Source organism: Peromyscus californicus, unplaced genomic scaffold (genome assembly GCF_007827085.1).
Source record: "Peromyscus californicus insignis strain IS unplaced genomic scaffold, ASM782708v3 Scaffold_6__1_contigs__length_162567912, whole genome shotgun sequence".
NCBI lineage: Eukaryota > Metazoa > Chordata > Mammalia > Rodentia > Cricetidae > Peromyscus > Peromyscus californicus.
The window spans coordinates 60,922,790-60,944,064 of record NW_026294584.1 but is presented as its reverse complement, the minus strand read 5'-3'; the positions used below and the strand labels follow the sequence as shown (position 1 = coordinate 60,944,064).

The 21,275-nt window shown below is 53.2% G+C and overlaps 1 protein-coding gene and 1 long non-coding RNA gene across 2 annotated transcripts; one reads left to right on the top strand and one right to left on the bottom strand.

Annotated features, from left to right (window-relative positions):
* Positions 1-329: 329 nt before the first annotated feature.
* Positions 330-20,555, bottom strand: Nos3 (nitric oxide synthase 3). The gene is made up of 26 exons (XM_052721082.1): positions 20,355-20,555; positions 18,169-18,271; positions 17,648-17,796; positions 17,357-17,519; positions 16,111-16,202; positions 15,888-16,029; positions 15,045-15,184; positions 14,760-14,934; positions 14,108-14,209; positions 13,292-13,486; positions 13,111-13,184; positions 12,814-12,958; positions 12,332-12,436; positions 7,491-7,558; positions 7,012-7,128; positions 6,741-6,915; positions 4,812-4,944; positions 4,612-4,690; positions 4,293-4,480; positions 3,609-3,781; positions 3,093-3,303; positions 2,926-3,013; positions 2,134-2,255; positions 1,344-1,492; positions 996-1,190; positions 330-903 (listed from the first exon to the last, which is right to left on the bottom strand). The coding sequence occupies exons 1-26, from the start codon at positions 20,516-20,518 to the stop codon at positions 742-744; spliced, it is 3,609 nt and encodes a 1,202-aa protein (XP_052577042.1). The 5' UTR covers positions 20,519-20,555; the 3' UTR covers positions 330-741.
* Positions 1,073-2,032, top strand: LOC128099271 (uncharacterized). Its single transcript, XR_008214483.1, has 2 exons — positions 1,073-1,184; positions 1,349-2,032. It is a non-coding gene; the product is annotated as an uncharacterized LOC128099271 (long non-coding RNA).
* Positions 20,556-21,275: the final 720 nt, after the last annotated feature.

The following is a 21,275-nucleotide window of genomic DNA, read 5'->3' as shown; positions in this document are numbered from 1 at the left end:
TGGGACTAGGGGCGGGGGATATGGAGACTTGTGAGTGGAAAAACTAGAGAGGGCTGCTGTTTTTGGACATCAGCACTGCCGTGATGTCGGAGGAAGTGGGTGGGGCTCCTCATCCTGTGTGAAATAAGTAGAGATTGTTCGTGGCTGTGCTGCACATCTTTGCCATGGGAATGTCTGGCATGCCCCACTCCTGGAAGCTGAGGGCTACACCTGTTCACTCAACCACAGAACTGTTTGTGGCTGGTTGCAAACTTTTTTCGGAGTACTGGGTCACGTAGAGAGAGGTGTCTAGGACTCACTGTCAAAGAATTACTATCCCCACATCTGTACACATTAAAGCATGGAACTTGTCTCTTTTTCAATCATTACAATCCACAAGAGTTGGGTTGGGTATCTCACTACATCTGACATGATCTTTTATGATAAATCTTCAATAAATACTGGAATGACTTAGACTTTAAAGGTAAGATAATCCAGAGAGGGACAAAGGGAGTCTACAGTCCGTCAAAAGCATACCAAGAGGGCAGTAGGATGCCCTCAATACCACAGCCAGAGGAACTTTCAAGATTTAGGAGGAACCCCTCCCTGTCCAGGTGAACTGGAGAGAGAAAAGAGTTCTTAAGTCCACAGTCTCGCGACTGATGCTGTAGGCTTTCTCGAGAGAGGGTGGCTGGCTTTGGACAGCCAAACGGAGTGAGACAATCCCTTTCTCCGGGAACTGGAAGAAGGGGAAGAAGATTGTCAAGAACCCGGGGTTTCTGGGCCGGGTGGGTCGAAGGACCAGGGCACTGCGCCCCGCAGCTGTCGCTCCTGCAAGGAAAAGCTCTGGGTGCGTATGCGGCTTGTCACCTCCTGGGTGCGCAATGTGAGCCCGAAAATGTCCTCGTGGTAACGTTGCTGATCCTGAGGGGAGGAAAAGAGCTCAGTGAACCAGAACCCTAACAGGAGATGCCGGCGTAGACTTACCCTACCCAGCCCGGCCCGCCCCTTCGCACCCGCAGCACGCCGATGACGTCACCGGCTTCCTCCAGCTCCATGTCGCCCTCTGTCGCCAGAATTCGCTGCACCGTCTGCAGGACGCTGGTTGCCATAGTGACATCGCCGCAGACAAACATGTGTCCTTGCTCGAGGCACAGCACGCGGTGAACCTCGGCGGCCAGCTCTGTCCTCAGGAGGTCCTGCACGTAGGTCTGGGGGCGGAGCGAGAAGCAGGCCTTGCTGTGAGAACACCCAGGCCTCGGGCGTACCTTGGGGGAAGTTGGGCCTGGGGGAGTTGGGACTGGTGGGGACTTGGGGACGGCCTAAGCCTGGTCATGCCATCTCTACCACCGGCCCCGTGGTACCTTAGGGCTACCAGGATCCCTGGAAAAGGCGGTGAGGATGTGTCCAAACACGCCGCGCTTCTGAGCATCCAGTACCTCATCCCGGTAGAGATGGTCGAGTTGGGAGCATCGGCAGCCAAACACCAAAGTCATGGGGGCGGGTTGCAGCCCTGTGAGAAACAAGACGGTTTGGGGGGGGCCCTTTCTCTGGGGCAGCCTTGGCAACGCCACCTCCAGGCCAGCCTTTTGGGTTGGAGCAACCCCTATCATGGCTCTTCAGGGGCAAATGGGGTGCTTTCACCCAGACCCCGCACACCTCTGATTTCCAGAAGAAAACAGGCATTCAGGCAAGAATCAGGAGGGAAACTCCGCTAGAACCTGCTCTATCGACTCAATTCTGTGCCCATGGCTCAGCCCATACCTTCCGAAACTTCCAACCATCCTCTCCCACTCAACCTTCTTTTATTGACATCTCTGTGCCTGACCTGAACACCTCATCAGTTTTTAGACTGGGTCGCCCTAGATGAGCTCTGAGGTAATTCTGAATCTGCCTGGAGCTGTCTTCTGTCTGCATTCCTGTCCTATCCCTTCCTTCTTTACCCTCAGTCCATTCCAGAACCTATGATTCGCGGAGGGACCACCAGGAAGGCAAACAACCTGGCCCCAGCCCTTTTCTCCCCTCCCCACCCCATTAAATACGTTTCTTTTCACCTTTGGTCCTAGTTTCTTTTATGGTCATTTCCTCCAGCCTCACTCCTTTCCTCCTTGGCTCCCTTCTGACTTCCAGGTGCACCCTTAGCCCCAGGCTCACCTTTGATCTCAATGTCATGTAATCGCTCCTGCCAGAATCCCCGGAATGGTGCAATGCCAGTCCCTGGGCCCACCAGGATGCAGGGCAAGTTGGGATCAGGTGGCAGCCGGAAGGAGGGAGCCCTAGCCAGAGAGAGTCCATTAAGACCGCTTTTCTTCACCCATGACCTTATACATACCAACTAACCTTTGGCTGTATAGACAGGAAAGCCTAAGGCCCAATGACAAATGAGGTGGTTTTTGTTTTGTTTTGTTTTTTTGTTTGTTTTGTTGTTTTGGTGCGGGATCTCACTGTACAGTTCTGGATGGTCTGGAACTTACTTTGTAGACAAGGTTGGCCTCGAACTCACAGAAATTCGCTTGCCTCTGCCTTCCAAGTGCTGGGATTAAAGGTCTGTACCCACCGTGCCTGACAGAAGCCTAGACTTTTAACATAGTCTGTCGCCAAGGACACAGCGAGGCATACAGGGGCTACACTTTCACAGAGCAGCAGGGCCCCTGGCTAAGCCGTGTTGTTTCTGGTAGTTGTGGTTTCAGGAGCAGGACTCTGCACCAAGTTATTGAGGCCAAAGCTCAGCCATAGTTGTGAAGCGCCCCAGAGACTCACTGTTCTTGATGTATTAATAGACCCTCCATGCTTCGGAGGACCCAATTACCAGCTAATCCTGTGTGACACGCCCCTCCCTCTATATTCCTCACTGGTCCCTGCCAGGCATGTAGCACTTTCTCATCCCTGTCTGGACACAGACGATCCCTTCTAGTTGCCCTGCCCTACCCCAGAGGCCTCACTTACCCCCTGATGAAGCAGGGCACCAGGTCTCCTGCCTTGAGTTGGCTCAGCCATGTGGAACACACACCATAGTGCAGAGGGCCCAGCCCATCTAGGGGTTAGGAGGAGAGGCCATTCAGAGGTCTGTCTTAGTCTTGCCAAGACCAGGCTCTTCCAGCTCTCAGCCTCACCCTGGGTTCTGTACGCCAGCACAGCCACGGTGAGATGGATCTCTCCTGGATGGGCACTGGGTGCTGAGCTGACAGAGTAGTACCGGGGCTGGAGCAGGGGCAGCTGGCTGAGGATCAGAGGGGCGGGCAGCGCCACTGACGGGAACTGCTCCAGCACCTCCAGCAGTGTGGGGCAGCGGAACCACTTCCACTCTTCATAGCGTCGGGGGTCCTGGGGGCAGATACGCTGAGCTGAGGACCCCACAGTCCTTCCCAGAGTGACCCCTACCTAGCTGAGCCTCCTTAGCATTCACCCATTTCAGTTTATTTCAACACACCCCTCTTGAAGACCCAGAGCACCCAGAGAGGAATCAGTCAGCCTGGAGACAGGCCTTAAAATACCAGTGCATGTTGGCCAGGAGAAGCAAGTGTGGAGGACCTGACATGAAGAGGGGGCATCCTCTGGCACACCTCGGTCCCTTAGCTTATTTATCATCCTCTAGTCTAGCCCCTGCCCCCCACAGCATGCCCCCCCACCTGGCTGAGGGCCTCTAGCTCCTGCTGTTCGCTGGACTCCTCTGCCAGGGTGCTGAGCAGTCGAAGGAGGCGAGGGCTGGGCGGGGAAGTGATGTCCAGGAAGAAGGTGAGAGCCTGGCGCAGCGTACATGGGGGCAGTCGGGGGTCCCGCACCCAGCCGGGGGGAGGGCCACCTGGGAATGATGCATAGGGAGCTCTGAGGGCGGGGAACCACTGAGACTGGGTGGTCTGAGCCAAAGTTCACTTTGTTCACTTTTGGGGGACTGACCATGTGTTACTACTATGTCTTATTTGAAAACTTGTCCTTGAATTGTGGCATGTGCTTGTCTGTGCAGCCCTGGTATGTTTGGCGGAACCCTGGCTGAACTGGGTTGGTCTGATCTCCTCTGCCCTAACCCCAATACGTTATCATCTCCAGGCATTGTTTTGGAAGGAGATAGGCCAACTACAGAGAAATTAGACTGTGGGGAGGCGGTGGCTATGGGAGGAGGCTTTTAGAGTGCTTGGTGGGTTCTGGGAAAGGGTCACGTGCAACAAGGCCATCCTGGCTGGAGTGGCAGCTAGGTCCAGGTAGTACCAAGGTGTGCAGCAGGGTGGCAGCACTGTCAGCGCTGAGGGCCATGGGGTCCTGTGTCAGGGGATGCGGCAGGCTCTTACCCACTCACCCCAGCCCACAGTCCTCACCAGGGCTGCCCTTCTCCAGCTGCTCCACGGCCACAGGCTCTGTGGATGGTGGAGGGTCCTCCACTCTGCTTAGCAGGGCCTCCACTAGGCCAGGTCGGTTGGGTGGGCACACACCTATGTGGTCCCCGGGCTGATACTGCAGTCCCTCTTGGCCACCAGTGTCCAGACGCACCAGGATTGTGGCTCGGCTGGGGTATAAAGGGAGGCAGGTACTGAGGTCAGAGAACGGCAAGGAGCCAGGAAGAATGTGGGAGAAAGGAGTGTGGTAGGTGTGAGTGAGGAGGGACCCTAATAATGAGGAGAATGGGGTGAGCCTCACGTGGATTTGCTGCTCTGCAGGTTCTCCACAGAGAGGATCGTAGCCTGGAACATCTTCCGCCTATGCACATGGGTCAGCCCTGGGGAGCAAGAAGGTAAAGGGGCCTGAGCAAGTGAGTGTCTCCTAGCCTGTGAGGGAGAATCCTAGGATCCCCCCCCCCCACACACACACATACACACTCATCAAGGTCAGGGTTGTACCTGGTAGTAACTGCAGGCTCTCAGCCTGGGTACTCAGTCGGTACCTCTGGCGCTTCCAGCTGCGTTTGGGGCTGAAGATGTCTCGGGCAGCAGCCTTGGCATCTTCTCCCACACAGAAGGTTTCACAGGCGGCCTGGGGGATGAGTAGGTGAGGACCTAAGGCTGCTTGCCACCAGGGAGCCTCAGTGGGGGAGGAGTGTATTAAGGGAGGTAGGGCTGGGCCTGCCAGCATCTGGCAGTCTCCTCTCATCTCAGCCAGGGCAGCCCAAGTTCCTAGGCCAGGGCAGCCCAGGTTCCTAGGCCAGGGCAGCCCAAGTTCCTAGCTGTGGGGATGGTACCCACATTGGTGTGAGGGAGGATGAAGTTGTAAGACCGAGGCTGAGGCTGTTGCTGACTATAGCACCTTATTTTCTAGCTCATTTGGCCACTATCATAGGGACCCTGACTTGTCACACCTGCTTGTCTGATGAGTACTGATCCCCTGTCCCTGGGAGCACGCTGTTGAAGGCAGTTATGAACTCAGAGCTGAGTTTGGATTCTCTCGGTACCTGCCATCTTCCATGTTTCAGTTTCTCGTCTTGACCCCTCACTGGGTTCCAGAAAACATTAAATAAGATACTTCCATTTTTAGAGGCAGGGTCTTTTGTAGCCCAGGCTGGCTATGCAAAAAGGGTGGCCTTGAACTTCTGATCCTCCTGCCTCCACTTCCCAAGTGCTGGGCTTACAAGAGTGTGCCACCATACTTGGGTTTCGTAGTGCCAAGGGCTGACCGTGGGGCTTGGTGCATGCTGGGTAAGCACTTTCCACTTGAGCTACACCCCCAGCCCTATCTTAGATGCTTTCTGCAAAGCCCTTAGCACAGTGTGTGCAGAGGGCCGGTGCTATCTTACTGGAGGAGGTGTAGGGAGCCTGCTCTATTTGGCTGCTTCTGGTCAGGGATAAGTGGACTAGCAGCTTGCTGTTCCAGCCTTGAGATCTGGGGCTCCCCTGGAAACAGGCTGTTACTGTTTCTTTTCTAGTGTGTGCAGCCTTATATCTCTTCCTTCCTCCCCTGGCCCTCTCCCTTCCTTCCGATCCCCACTGCTACCGTCCCAGTGAACCCGTCTTCCTGCCTCTCAGATGCCTTCATTCGTCTGCATCACCAGTTATAAACTTCAAGTGTGGGCTCACCCTGCTCAGAAACTTCCCCCATCTCCCTTAGTCCATATTCTCTGGATCTTGCTTTCTATTTCTCTTTTCTCAATCCTTCCAAGCAAACCCTCTGGTGCCTCCACCTCCAAAGGAGGCCTCTTTTTTGCACTGGGTCCAGACTAGCTAAAACTGAGACCCACATGGATGGACAGTTGTGGGGCTCCCTCACTAAGTGAGAAGTATCAGCGTGATAAAGATGCCCCGAGGAAGTTCCTGGGGATACTTCTGTGTCCAGATCAGCCCTTCAGGCCAGGCACCAGGGCTGGTCTCCAGCTCCCTGGAGTTCCTCCTGGCCTCAGCTTTAGCCCTGACTGCTGACAGATCCTCTGGGCCCTGCCTTCTTCCATCTTGACAGATCCTCTGGGCCCTGCCTTGAGTAGGCATCCTGGTGCTCTGACCTTATTCCTTTCTGCGCCCGCTCCTGGGGCCAGCTTGGGGCTGTCTGAGGAACCCTTCTGCAGGCCCTCTTCTTTTTTGCTGTGTCTCTAGCTTGGTGTGGCATCTCTGTTGCTAGGACCTATTGTCCACTACTTGGGGCTGATCCCAGAAGGGCTGGCTATGGAGTGGCAAAATGAAGGCAAATTTGGAAAGGAATAGGGCCGGTCCGGAAAACCAGATTAGGAAGTCAGTGAGCCTCCAGTCTCAGTATTTCAGGTTGCAACTACAAAAGCCTGGAGGGGGCATCTCAGGTTGGTCAGAGTCAGAACACGAGGTTGACCAGGGTGCAGGGGAGCTCACCTGGAAGGCTGCCTGGGCCCAGCCTCGGAAAGCCTCCTCCTGGCCACAGAGCTCATCACCTTGGCCCAGCTGCAACAGGCGCTCCCCACCCAGCTCCTCCAGCCTTGTGTCCACTGCCCGGGCAAAGGCACAGAAGTGGGGGTATGCTCGGGAGCCCAGCCCAAACACACAGAACCTGCGGTACAGGGAGCCGTTGTTGACCCCTGCCAGCCCATGTCTGCCCAGGTGGCTTCTCTCTCCCATTCACCCTCTTTAGTGAGGATCCCCCAACCTGAGGGTGCCCAGGGCCCCCGCGCTGTCTGTGTTACTAGACTCCTTCCTCTTGCGCCGCCAAGAGGACACCAGTGGGTCTGAGCAGGAGACACTGTTGAATCGGATTTTGTAACTCCTGGCAAGAGAGATAAAGACAGGGTGTCACAAGGAACTGGAAACATGGTCCAGTCCCAGCCAGGGAATAGTTTTGGGGTTTATACACCTGGTGTGAGAAGGCTTGAAACACAACCTTGAGGTAATGGTGGAGGGCTCTGCTCTGCCTCTCCTCCTTCTGGGAGAGAGTCATAGCAGAGTCATAGGCCTGCAAGTGATCAGGTCCCCAGGGAGGGAGGGCCCATGGGGCTGGACTGCTGTCAAGGTCTCATGCTCTCTGTTCTCCAGCTTGTTGGGAAAGACTTGAGAAACCTGGGTGAGGTCTCTGAGACCTCTGCTTCAGTGTCTCCAATGCCTTTGTTCTGTCTTCTCACTCCCACTCACTTGTGCTGCTCCGGCCGAGGGGAGCTGTTGTAGGGACCCGACATCTCCATCAAGGCTGCCGCGAAGCTCTGCACGGGGAAGTGTTTGCATCATGGTTAGTTTAGTTTGTATTATATATATTATATTATATGGGAACCTAAAACCAGGCTGACTGGCCCTTATTATTCTTTATTAGTAACTTCTGTCTTGAAAATTCAAAAGCTTGACTTTTTAAAGAACCACGCTACAGAGGTGTATAAAGTAAAAGAGAAAGCCTAATCTTATTCTCCCTTGAGACTTAACTCTGTGTGTGTGTGTGTGTGTGTGTGTGTGTGTGTGTGTGTGTGTGTGTGTGTGAATGTGCACGTGCGTGCTACTGACAGGTGGAAGCATCCTAGCACTGTGGGGTTACATCCCAACACACCCACTGTAAGATGGAAAGATTTTTTGTTTTGTTTTGTTTTTCGAGACAGGGTTTCCCTGTGTAGCTTTGGTGCCTATCCTGGAGCTCGCTCTGTAGACCAGGCTGGCCTCGAACACACAGAGACCCGCCTGGCTCTGCCTCCTGAGTGCTGGGATTAAAGGCATGCGCCACCGTCGCCCGGCAGCTGGGAAGGTTTTAACAGAGCATGCAGCATGGCCGTCGTCCCTCTCTCCCACACATCTTAACTCATCAACAAAGCACACTAGAGTGTTGGTTGTTTCCCCTGCAATTGTGTGGCTCACTGGGAGCTGCCCAGCAATCCAAACACAGGATCCCATTCCATAGCTCTAGTCTGGGCACAGATCCAAGTTCAGGATTTGAAATACATTTTTTCTTTCTTTTTTTCCACCCCCATGACAGGGTTTCTCTGTGTAGTCCTGGCTGTCCTGGAGCTTGCTCTGTAGCCCAGGCTGGCCTGGAACTCACAGAGATCGCCTGCCTCTGCCTCCTAAGTGCTGGGATTAAAGAAGTGAGCCACCACCACCCTGTGAAATAGTTTCTAATGGACTCATACTGCTTTCCCATTATCATAAAGTAAAAAGTCACAATTGAAACACACACTTAATTGGGAGCTATTGATACTTACATGGGTGCATATAGTTTGTCTGTTTTTTAATGGGTCCATGTAATTAATTCTTGCTTGCTTTTTATCAGTGACCTATTGTGGACATCCTTCTAAGCCAACACCTTAAGCTTGGCCTCACTCTCTTTTCTGAGATGTATTTATTTGTTTTATGCATATGAGTGTTTTTTCTGCATGTATGTTTGTGCACCATGTGCATGCCTAGTGCCCATGGAGGCAAGGGAGGGTGTCAGATGCCCTGGAACTGGAGTTATAGATGGTTGCGAGCCACCGTGTGGGTGCTGGGAATCAAACCCGGGTCCTCTGGAAGAGCAGTCAAGAGCTCTCAACTGCTGAGACATCTCTCCAGCCCCTTGACCTCTGCTTTATGGTGGCTACACCCTATTCCCGTATTTGCCTGTACTGTGGCAAATCTGCCTATGACTGAAGGACACTGAGTAGTTTGTGAACAGTTCTTCCAGATCCTCATACACATACCATGCATCTTTGTATGGCTCAGTCAGGTGGAATTTAGAGGTGGGGGTGGCTGAATGGGAATGCCAGGTGTTGTGGTACATGCTTCTAATTCCAACAGGTAGATCGGTATGAGTTTGATGCCAGTCTGGTCTACACAGTGAGACCCGATTTCAAACAAAATAAAACAATGGCTAGTGGCTGGTGAGAGGGCTCACAGGTAATGATGCTTGCTGTACAAGAGTGGGGACTTGAGAGTCATCCCTGGAGCCCACCTAAGAGCGGAACCAATTCCACAAAGGTCTTCTGACCTCCACAAGCATGTCATAGTGTACACACACACACAGACACACACAGACACACAGACACACACACACACACACACACGCACGCACGCACGCACGCACGCACGCACATGCGCACACACTAATCGTCAGTTTGTGGTGGGGTGGTCAAATCCTACTTGAGTGGCAGACGGAAGGCAGTTCATTCTTGTCCACATGAGCTCTGGGCATGAGCAGCCCCCAGCACTTTAGCCAGTTTGGGAATGGACAGAGCTTTAGGGCCTGAAGTAGTGTACTGTCTCCAGGGGGATTATTTAAGTGGGCCACCTCAGAAGGCTGTTTCACATTTTGGTGCCACCATGGAAACAAGTTAGAAATCACACAAAACACAGCTTCTAAATACTAACTATAGATCAGCTGGGTAGTATTTCTATGGGGTTACTGTAGTCAGCATATGAGACTTGAACTTCAGGATTCTTTCTTTCTTTTTTTTTTTTTTTTGAGGTGGGGGGGCAGGGTCTCATGTAGCTCAGGCTAGGTTCTAATTTGCTATATAGCCAAAGAGGACCTTGAGCTTCTAATCCTCCTGCCTCCAACTCCTGAGTACTGAGATTACATATGTGCCACCACACCCGATGAATATGGTGCCAGGGTTCAAACCCATGGCCTTGAACATGCTAGTCAAGCACCCTGCCAATTGTCTTATGTCCCCAGCCTTGAACTCAGTTCGTGAATGACTTAGAGTAACTATGTAGCCATGTAGGTTTTCATGAACCAGACATGTATGTGATCAGCATCTCCTATGAAATATCACCAGCATCCTGAAGTCACCTTTGTGCCTCACACTATTCTCCTGATCGAGCAAACCCCTGGATTAGAGCTGCCTGGTTTTGAACTTCAGACGAAGTGGATTCTGCCATATGTACTCATTGCCTGTTTCATTTTTCATCTGTATTGTGTGCCGTGATTTGTTCACACTGCTGTATTGCATGTGAGTTTATCACTGTTTATCCAATCTATGGTTGATTGACACTTGAATTGTTTCCAGTGTGGGTGTTATGAGCAATGCTGCTATAAATAGTCTTGTTCATATCTTTGGTGTATATACTACGTTTTCTGAGGGATATATTCCTGCATTTCTTCCTTTAAAAAAATTTGGAGGTGAAATTAAAATGCTCACATCTCAAAAGTGTGGTTCAATCTGGCCATCTGACAGTTAAAAAAAAGTCAAACTTATATCTTCCCTATGACCCAATAATTCCACTCCTGGGTATTTATCCAAGAGAAACGAAAACATAAGCCCACAAAAGCCTGCTACAAGAATGTTCTTAACAGTTTTATTCATAATAACCCCAAACTGGAAGCAGTCCAAGTGTCTATCAACAGAAGAATGGATAAACAAGCCAGGGCTGTTCACACAGTGAACACCACGTAGCAGGGGGAGAAAGTAGTGAGCCATGGACAGGGGCAGACCTCCAAAACGGCAGAGTGACCGAAGCATCTATCTGTGTGACAGGAGATCGACTTGGAGAAGCTGATGAGGCTTTCCAGCCTGAGGGAATGCTCTGTCTTATTAGGACTGTGGGTCACACACACCACTTTTATGCTAAGAAGCTAATGGTGCCACTTATGGCTTAGTGTTTGTCCTTCCAGTCTTGTGTTGATGACATTTGGAAGTCAGACTTTCGAAGAGTGTTGGGTTGAGAGGGCTCTGCCTTCATGAATGGTTTCATCTACTCATGGATTAATGGACTAATGGGCTGTGTTGGGAATCCCTGCCATAAAAGTGGCTGGGCCTCTCTGGAGCGTTCCCACTGTCTCATCATGTGATGCCCTCTGCATGTCATGATGCACAGGGAGGTCCCTCCAGATACCGAGTAGATGCTGAGTCAGGCGTTCGGGTTTGTTTGTTTGCTTTAACTTTTTTATTGCTTTTATTTTAACTGTGTGCATGCACATGTGTGCGATGGCACGTGTGTGCGATGGCACGTGTGTAGAGGTCAGAGGACAGTTCACAGGAGTTGGTTCTGTCCTGTTAATCTAGGTCTTGAGGATAGAGCTCAGGGCCTCCGGCATGGTAGCCAGTGCCTTTCCCTGCTCTGCCGTCCATCTCACCTCACTGGCCCAGTTTTTGTTGTTTGTTTGTTGTTGTTGTTGTTGTTGAGACAGGACCTCATTATGTAGATAAGCCTAGCCTGAGCTCCACCTGTCTCTGCCTTCCTAGTACTGAGATTAAAGATATTCCTGTTTGGGGTCTCCTGTGGCCCAGACTGGCCTTAAACTCACAGTTTAGTTGTAGATACCCTGGAACTCGTGATCCTCTTGCCTGTGCCTTTCAGGTGCTAGGATTACATATGACACCACACCTGACTCGTGGCGTTTTGTTTTAAACAAACATCAGAATTAGGGAAAGGGCTTCTGTCAGAATTCACACTTGCTGTGGGGGCATTTAACTTTGGACTCTAGAGGAGGGCCTCGGCGCTCATAAGGGAGCTAACATCTGAAGCTGGAACAGATGAGCAGGTAGAAATGCATCAAACTCGGGGTTCAGAGCATACCACGGGAAGATAATGATTAACCATAAGGCATCTGGTGGCCTCCGATTTTGTTTAAGACATGTTGAGCAAGTGAAGCTATTTAATCTATGCTGGCACCCAGAGAGTGCACGTTTCTCTCCAGAGAAAGAAAAGGGAACATTAAAATACTGAAGTGAGCAGGGAATCCTTGCTTTTCTCGTTTGTCAAGACCTGAGGCACTCTTTGGTCAGCCAGGAAGTGCCTTCCCCACATGAAAGAGTTTTACTATAATAGAGATGGCTGGGACACAGTAGTCAAGATTCCCAGAAGCCAGTTCACATTCCCACCAGGAAGCGGGGCTACTTCGGCATGTTCATGTTCATTTCCCATCCTGGTGCGTGCGTGTGTGTGTGTGTGTGTGTGTGTGTGTGTGTGTGTGTGTGTATGAGTGTGTGCATGAGTGTGTATGTGTGTCTGCTCCTGCCTGTCCAGCTGCTCCTGTTTCGAGTCTTTTCTCATTCTCTCCATCCTGAAAGTCTTACCTCTCCATTCTCCGGGGGATCCCCATTCCCAAAAGTGCTAGTCACCACCAACACCAGTGCCTCGTGCTCCAGGGACACCACATCATACTCATCCATGCACAGGACCTGTGGAGAGAAGATGGACATTGGGATTGTCCTCTTGCTGTCCCGGTCCTTGCTTAGGCTGCCTTGGGAAGACAAGGCATGATTGAATCCTGAATCCTTATAGATTTTAGCTTTCTTTGTGAAGCCTGACTTTTATTTTTTGAAACAGGGTCTCTTGTATCCCAGGTTAGCCCTGAGTTCATTATGTAGTCAAGGATGACCTTGAACCCTTGATCCTCTTGACTCTATCTCCCAAGTGCTAGGATTACAGGGATGCACCACCATGCTGGACTTGACATGAACCTTTACTTTTAACCCTCTTGTCCTCTAGGCACCTCTGAGGAGGTAGTCAGACTCTTTCCTCTTTCCAGCCCCTGCCTCTCAGGCCTCAGTCCTACCCGGGGATCAAACGCCTTCCGGAAGAGCCTCCCCAGCTGCTGTGCGTAGCTCTGGGCCCGGCCAGTCTCAGAGCCATACAGGATAGTCGCCTTTACGCGCTTCGCCATCACAGTGCCCATGAGCGAGGCAGAGATCTTCACTGCGCTGCAGGCAAGGGTAGGGTGAGGGCATCCTCTGTGCACAGAGGCCAGACCTCCCAGGTAGAAGTCCAGACCTCACCACAGCAGGCTGGGGGTCCCACTACAGGGTTTATTCCTCTACAGTATGGGGAAGGGATGCAGTCCCAGGGTACCCACTTGGCCACTTCCTTAAAGGTCTTCTTCCTGGTGATACCCGCGCCCTTTGCCGCACTTCCCTTCCAGGGGTCAGGCTGCAGGATGCGGTGGGGAGGGGAGGAGCATGGAAGACAGAAGTTAGCAGTTCTTGTGGGCTGTCGAGAGCTGTGCTAGGTGGGCAGGAGCCAGTCGGGCTGGGTACCTGGTAGCGGAAGGCAGGGGACAGGAAATAGTTGACCATCTCTTGATGGAAGACAGGAGTGAGGCTGCCTGAGATGGGGGGCACAATCCAGGCCCAGTCGGCAGGGCAGCCCCCTCTGGCCTTCTGCTCATTCTCCAAGTGCTTCATGAAGGAGGCTGTGGCGGCATGGTGGTCCACAATGGTCACTTTGGCCAGCTGAGGTGGGGATAGGAAGAGGCTGGAGTCAGAAATGCCCTACGGGTCCCCCACCCTTTCTTTCTCTATCACTGTCAACCCAGCCTATTCTGTGCCTTGGGTCACTGCAAAGGACACTTCGCAAATGTCCCCACAAATCTCCTGCAGATTGCATAGTCATGCTCCAAGTTTAAGCGGTGAGAGCAGCTCTGATTTCCAGCGTTGGTGTGCCTGAGCACCAGTGCTGTGTGCTGAGACGGACCTGGGGCCTCACACTCTGCCACTGTGCGCACCCTCAGGTCCTTTCTTAACCCTTTCAGACTCCACAGAGGTATTCACCAGGCACTGGTTTCCTCAGACCACACCCCCCCCCCCCCCACTGTATTATGACACTCCCATCCCCAGCATGCTCTCTACCCTCGTATTAGAGATTCTCGACACCAGTGGCTCCCACAGTATGCCCTGGGACCAGTTACCAAGCAAGGTTCCTGGCAGGCACTTAGGTAACATACTGTAGCTTTCAGACTAGTGCTGGTGTATCCAAAGCAGCAGGCACAATGTGCTCTACAGTACACGGGCTATTGCCCATCTCAACCCTGCTCGGTTTCTGTGTCCCCTAATGCCACCGCTGGACCTGTGTACCTGGTAACTGTGCAGTACAGCCACGTTGATTTCCACCGCTGCCTTGTCTTTCCACAGTGACGAGGTTGTCCGGGTGTCTAGATCCATGCAGACAGCCACATCCTGGGACAAGTTGAACAGGGTAGAGACAGAAGCAGCAGGAGTGGGCAGGAGGAGGGGTGAGAGGGATACTGGCCTGAGTCAGTGATCTGCCCACAAAGGTACTATGGAGCAGAGAGCAAGTCCCTTCTCAGCCCTGGCCCTTCATTCCTCATCTCTGAAACGGGTAAAACCCTTTTCTGGGACAAGGTCCCCTTTTGAGCCAGGGATGGTAGTCAAGTCTATATTTCCAACTCTTGGGATGCTGAGGCAGGAAGATTACCATGAGTTCAAGGCCAGCCTGGAAACTCTCTCTCTCTCTCTCTCTCTCTCTCTCTCTCTCTCTCTCTCTCTCTCTCTCTCTCTCCCTCTCTCCCCCCTTTGAGAATCTGATGAAAGCTACCCTTCACACGCTCCCTCACTTACAGTGTTCTTTCTTCCAAGCTTTGGTGGCTCCAGAGCTCACTCACACCCTTGGACCTAACTCAGCTCACATTTTCCCATGGCCAGCACTCTGGGGCAGGGTAGGGATGGCATACAACTTCATGTCCCCTTTCCTCAGCACCCCCCTCACCTCAAGTATGTTGTAGCGGTGAGGGTCACACAAGTCCCTCATGCCAATCTCAGAGCTCATGTACCAGCCGCTGAAAGGGGCAGCAGGGAACTCCAGGCCCCCAATTTCCAGCAGCATGTTGGACACGGCTGGGAGAGCGTACCAGCGCAGTCCGAGGGCAGCAAACCACTCCAGCCTGGGGGTTAGGGTCGAATTAGCCTCTGTGTTGAGTTGCCAGATGCCCCTCAGTCCCTCCCCCAAGGGCTCTGGGTAGCCCCACCCCCACCCCTGGCCTCTCATGCTCACGTGGGGTGCTCCAGAGGCACCTCGAGGACCAGCTCTGGGGGCAGAGTGAAGAGTTCTGGGGGCTCGTCTGGGGCCTGGAGTAGCAGGGGCAGCACATCAAAACGGCCATTTCCTGGGGCCCAGCCGTGCTGGGTACAGAGCTGTGGGAAGCAGGCAGAGGAGAGTTCAAGGGACTCCTCACCATCTCCCATCCCCCATTCTTTACCTTAGGGACTCCTCAGCAGGTGGGCATCTGTACCCACTGGAGGACCCTGATGTTTTGTAGTCAAGGCTTGCCTTGAACTCCTGACCCTCCTGCTTCAACCTCTCAAGTCGAGAATTACAGGAATGCGCCACTATGCCTAGCTTCCCAAGGAAAGTCCCCTCTTGCGCTCACTGACCTCCTCTCTGCATTCCCATGCAGCATTCCCTGGCTTCCCTATCCTTGCGAGCATTGGTACCCACTTGTGATGGCTACTCTTGGTTGTCAACTTGACACACCTGGGGAGAGGAAACTTCAACTAAGGAATTGCCTCCATCACCAGATTGGCCTGGGGCCATGTCTAAGGGGAAGTTTTATTGATTGCTCATTGATGTAGGGGGCCCAATCCACTGTGGCCATTGCTATCCCTGGGTAGCTGGGCCTGAGGTATATATGGAAGGTAGCTGAGCAAGCCAGTGAACAGCACTCCTCCATGTTCTCTCCAAGTTCCTGCCTCCAGGTTCCTGCCTTGAGTTCCTGCCCTGGCTTCCTTCAGTAATGGAGTGTGACCTGTGAGTTGTTAGAGGAAAGAAACCCTTTCCTCTCCAAATTACTTTTGGTCAGTGTTTATCACAGCAATAGAAAGCAAAGTAGTCCACCACCTCAGTGATCTCCACGTTGGCAGGGTCCCCTCGCACGGAGCCATCCTGCTGCCTATAGCCTGCATAGCGCACCAGCTGACTGTTCCAGATCCGGAAGTCTCCCCTGCCAGGGCAGCGCTGAGGGAACACTGTGATGGCTGAACTGACATGAGGAATGAAGCTGGTTAGACCCCCTTTACTGCTGCCCAGGTGGGCTTGGGCCTGGGGTGGGCTTGTCACTCACCGGAGATTGCCTCGGTTTGTCGCATACTTAATATGGTTGCAGATGTAGGTGAACATTTCCTGTGCGGTCCTGCAGTCCCGGGCATCAAATACCTGGGGCCCAGAGGGGATGGGCCAAGGATGTAGGAGACAAGTGAGATTTTGAGTGCCAGCTCCGGAGGAGTGCTGGCATGGGGCTTGCTGGGAAGGAGGCAGGGTCTGGAGGAGCTACCCACTGCCCTACTGACCCTCCTCTGCCTGACAGCCCCACTGCCCAGCACAGCCTGATTTTCCCAGGGCACATCTCCCCATTCCCCTCAGGGCAGACTTGAAAACCAGCACAGAGAGGCACCTGTTCACTGCTGAGCTGACGTCTGGGAAAGGTTTCTAGTTGATAGGGACCCCACCTAGGGGTATTGGTATTGAGTTGCTCATGCCAAGGCAGGTAGCCATCCAGCTCCCTTGAGCTAGCACAGTGATGGGAAGAGGTGGCTGCATTAAGTGGACCCTGCCAGTGGCATCCTGATACTAGGAGAAGGCTGGGAGGTCCTATCCTGCCTGAGGGAGGAGGAAACTTGTGACAGGATGGGGGTGGCAGTGGTTGACCAGTGGCTTAGGGAGGGGCGCAGCAGGGAGTGGAGCCTATTATGGAAGCCTGATGGGTTCAAAGTTCAACTAAAGCTTTGAACCACTTAAAGGGTTGGGCAAGCAGTAGACAGATTGTTCTTATTCTATTGGAGATGCCTTTGGCGTCGCTGAGCAAATGGCTTTCTTCCACATTCTTTAGCGGCCACTTACAGCTCAGGAGGCCAAGGTCATGGATTCAGTTCCCCTGCAGGTCCTTGGCTTCTCTTAGTGCTGAGGCTGTTCCAGTAACCCAGACTAGTTCTGTGGTGTGTACTGGTGTGAAGGAGGGTGTGGGGCTGAGGCTATAGGGGACTTCGGGGAAGGTGGGTATGAGGTGAAGGCCTGGTAGGAGGAGCAGGTTAGCTTTTCCAGACCATTTCTGTTCCTCTCTACCAGCCGTCCTCATGTACTCGGTGAGCCTCAATATTCTGCCTTTTCAGCCAAGGGCTTCGGGGCTGGATCACCGTGTGTTAGTCAAAAGGCTGAGGACTATCAGGTAGTACCAAGGAGGGGGCTGGTCCCCTTAGCCTTTGTCTTGAAAGGCAACAGACAGGGATCCTCCCACTGCCTTGTACCTCAGGAGCTTCCTGCATCCCTCCTCCCCCTGGTACCCATTCTGGGCATGTGCCCGCTGGTTATACCTGCAGCTTTCCCCACTGGATCCGGCCCACACAGCGGGGAGCATTGCGCCAGGCCTGCTTGGCCCCAAACACCAGCTCACTCTCCCGGAGCTGGTAGGTGCCTGTGGCTGCCACCTCAGCCTCCACCTCCTGAAGCCGCTGTTCATGAGCCTGGGACCCACTCCTGGGGAGAGGGGAGGGCCACAAGCCTTAGTGTCAGGACAGTGGAAGGGATGGGGAATGGGGTGTGAGTGGTGACCCGGAGGTTCCTTGACTCGGTGGTGGGGTGCTCCAGTGCCGAGGGGAACCCACCTTTTGATGGAGTTGTAGTACTGATTGATGAAGTCCCGGGCCTGACCCAATAGCTGCTCAGTGGGTGAAGGGCCCTGGGTGGGCCGGCTCTGTAACTTCCTTGGAAATACCAGTGATCCCAAGCAGCGTCTTGGGGTACAGGGCCCATCCTAGGCCAGAGGAACAGAGAACACAAAGGTCAGGATCAGGTCAGAGTGCAGGAAGAGCTGTGGTTAGCAAGGGCTGAGGTAGATGGTGAGCAGTGGGATGGAGATTCGGGAAAGCATGGACTTGGAGCAGGGCTAAGACTGGAAATGGGATGAGGCCAGGTTGGCTTAGGGTAGCACTTGGGGCTCGGGCCAAAGGGTTGCTGAAATCCTTGCAATGTCCCTTGACCCCTCTGGTCCTTCCCAGTTTTCACTACTTGTAGACAAGGCCAAGTCTGAACAAAGTGGAGCTTCCTCATTTGGGTCCGCACCTGGGACCAGGCCTCCACCAACCCCCATCCCAGCCCTTGAAACATGGGTAGAGCCTGTCCTTACCTGCTGAGCCTGGGCACTGAGGGTGTCGTAGGTGATGCTACCCACTTCCCAGTTCTTCACTCGAGGAAACTTGGGTCCCTCTGGGGCCCGGGTTAGTGGGGGGCTGTTGGGAACCAGGGATGCATGGAGTCATGGGAGAGAAGTTTACTTTTTTAGGCCTTCCATTGTAGCCCAGGGCAGCACTGTACAGTATCAGTCACCCCACCGGGTCATTGCCCGCCAACGGCCTCCTGATATTTTCTGTCAGCTCTCACAATAGCCTTGGGAGGTGGGCAGTGCCTTTGTGCCCCTTCTTACAAAGGCGGCAGGGCTTAGACGAATGCTGTCTCTAGCCTGAGTGCACAATGGAAGCTCTGCTCTGAGCCTGTGTCTAGTTTCCCGGGGCTCAGGCCCCCCCCCCCCCCCACTCGCTAGGCCTGGAGTGCTGGCCCAGACTGGTTCTCACTCCCTGCATAGCGTCTGTTCTGTCTCCTCTACGTCTGAGGTTCTTTTAGTGTGAATGTGTATTTCCTAGCTTTACAATTTGGAAGTTTGGATTCCAGGGAAGTGTGCTGAGAAGTTAGTGATTTGGGAGGTGAGGTACAGCGGTATAGACTCCTGCATTGACAGACTGGGTTCTAGAGGAGTGCCTTTGTCAGAGAGAGAGAGAGAGAGAGAGAGAGAGAGAGAGAGAGAGAGAGACAGAGACAGAGACAGAGACAGAGAGAGACAGAGAGAGAGACAGAGAGAGAGAGAGAAAGAGACAGAGACAGAGAGAGAGAGAGAGAGAGAGAGAGAGAGAGAGAGCTCTTTGTCCTGCTTGCTTGATCTAGGTGCTCACCATGCCCTTCCCACCTGAGATGTGCATAAGGTTCTCAACAGAACAGGTGCCTCTGTCATGTAGATGTCCAGCTTTCTGAACCATGAGTGAAATAACCTTTGTGTGTGTGTGTGTGTGTATGTATGTATGTATGTATGTATGTATATGTGTATGTGTGTGTATGTATGTATGTATGTATATGTGTATGTGTGTGTATGTATGTATGTATGTGTATGTGTGTGTATGTGTATGTGTGTATGTATGTGTGTGTGTATGTGTGTATGTATGTATGTGTGTGTGTGTGTGTGTGTGTGTGTGTGTGTGTGTGTGTGTGTGTGGTTGAGACATGTTTGGCTAGATTCAAACTCCATATAGCTGAGGATGACCTAGAATTCTGACCCTCCTGCTTGTTCTTCCCAACTGCTGGCATTATTGTCATACTCCACCATGCGGCCCCTAAGCCTCCATTTGTCATGTTACCCTGTCTGAAGGATCATATTTTGGTAACTGGTTACGGAATAGGCATGGGCCCTACTTGAGGGGCCTGAGCTGAGCAAAGCCCCGACAGGGAGTTCTCTGATTTTGCTCTGATTTTGCTCCCACTCACACCCCTCTTGACAGCAGCCATCATGTGAAGGGAAGCCTCAGAAGCCTTATCACTTCCTCCCAGGACCGCCTGCCTGCGCAGGAGGAAGGGAGGGACTGGGGGCCCTGGTGTCCCTGAGCAGCAGCACCAGACCCCCAGGCTTAGCAGGAGCTGCTGGGCCTGACACCCCGCTGGGGGTTTTGGTCTTTCTTCTCTTCAGGGACCTAGGCCCAGGGAAGATTCCTTGAGGGCTAGGGCTGTAGGGTTGTTTGTGGTGAAGGGCTGTGAGGAGGGAGTCCCAGGGAAAGGGCCTAGCAGCTTTGCCTTAGCCCCCACCCCAAGTGTTCGGATCTCAGGTCCCAACTCTCCACTGTTGTATGAAACTCCACTCCTGCAGGCCCCTCCCCTGCTCCTGTCTTCTCCAGGTAAGTGGCCATCACTGCTGTTTGTTGAAGGCTTCCTGTGAACTAGGTAAGTACTGCCAAGTGCACTTTTTATTCACACAGAGGCTCAGAGAGATTAAGTAACTTGTTTGAGGTCAAACAGTTTTTGACAGTGGAGCAACATTCAAACTCTGGCCCAATTCTGTAACGGGGCCCCTTATATCTCACTTTTACCTATTACCTGTTGGCTCTGCATCTGGCTTCTTCTCAGCCATGCAGCCTCATCCTGTCCTGTTCACACTGGCAGCTTTTTGCACTGGTAGCTTGGTCCTTCTGGCTCTTCCCAGCTCTAGGCCTCGGTCCTCCATACAACCCTTTATTCCCAGATCTTACCTGCTCATAGCCATATGGCCCTCACCTGGGGTCTGGTGCTGGTTGGGCCGGAGTCGGGGGTGCTGGTGCCTGGCTAGGCTCTGGTGCTGGAGAGGCTGGGCCCTGCTTGCCGCAGAGCCCTAGGCCCAGCCCGAGCCCTAGGCCGCAGGGTGGCCCAGGCTCCTGGCCCACGCTCTTCAAGTTGCCCATGCCAGTTGCACCTCGAGTCTGCTGGCTGCTCAGCAGAGTCCTGGCCTTTTCCTTAGGAAGCAGGGAGGGGGTGGTGGGAGGGGGCTCTCAGATGCTGGCCCTCGCTCCGCCCCTGTCCCACACACAATGGGACAGGAACAAGGCTGGCGGGGGCGGCTCTAAAACCTCGGCTTCATGCCCGCTGGCCCAGAGGGTGGGGGGCCGGACGCCTGGGTTCCGCCTTGAGGGCTGGAGCTGATAAGTGGGAACACAGGTGTCCATTAGAGGCCTGGGACTGAGGTAGGAGCTTGTCTTGGGGGAATGGTGGGCTTTGGTGGTGTTAGGCCACAGTGGACAGCTTTGAGCACTGGGTCAGTAGCAGGGCAATGGAATATCATACTCCTAGTAATCATAGGGATCTCTAGGTTTACCCTGGCCCTCTTGCTCTTTACCCTTCCTATCCCAGCATCCTTTGGGGGATTGGGGAAACAGGTTCAGTAAGGATGCAGTGACATTTTTTCCCTTGTGGCTGGCATTAGGGTATCTTTCCCCCTCCCATCTCAATTTCCTGAAACCCCCACACCCCATGACTCAAATGGGGGACACAAAAGGGCAGGAAGCTGCCATCCAGGGCCTCCACCCCCAATCCTGTCATCAAGTGACGCATGTTTCCCTGGGTCAGCAGGTCAGTGGAGAGACCTAACCATCAGAGCAGAGGCAGATGGACCATAGGGGAGAGTTGGGGGAGGGGGGCACTGGGTGTGGGCTAGGCAAACTA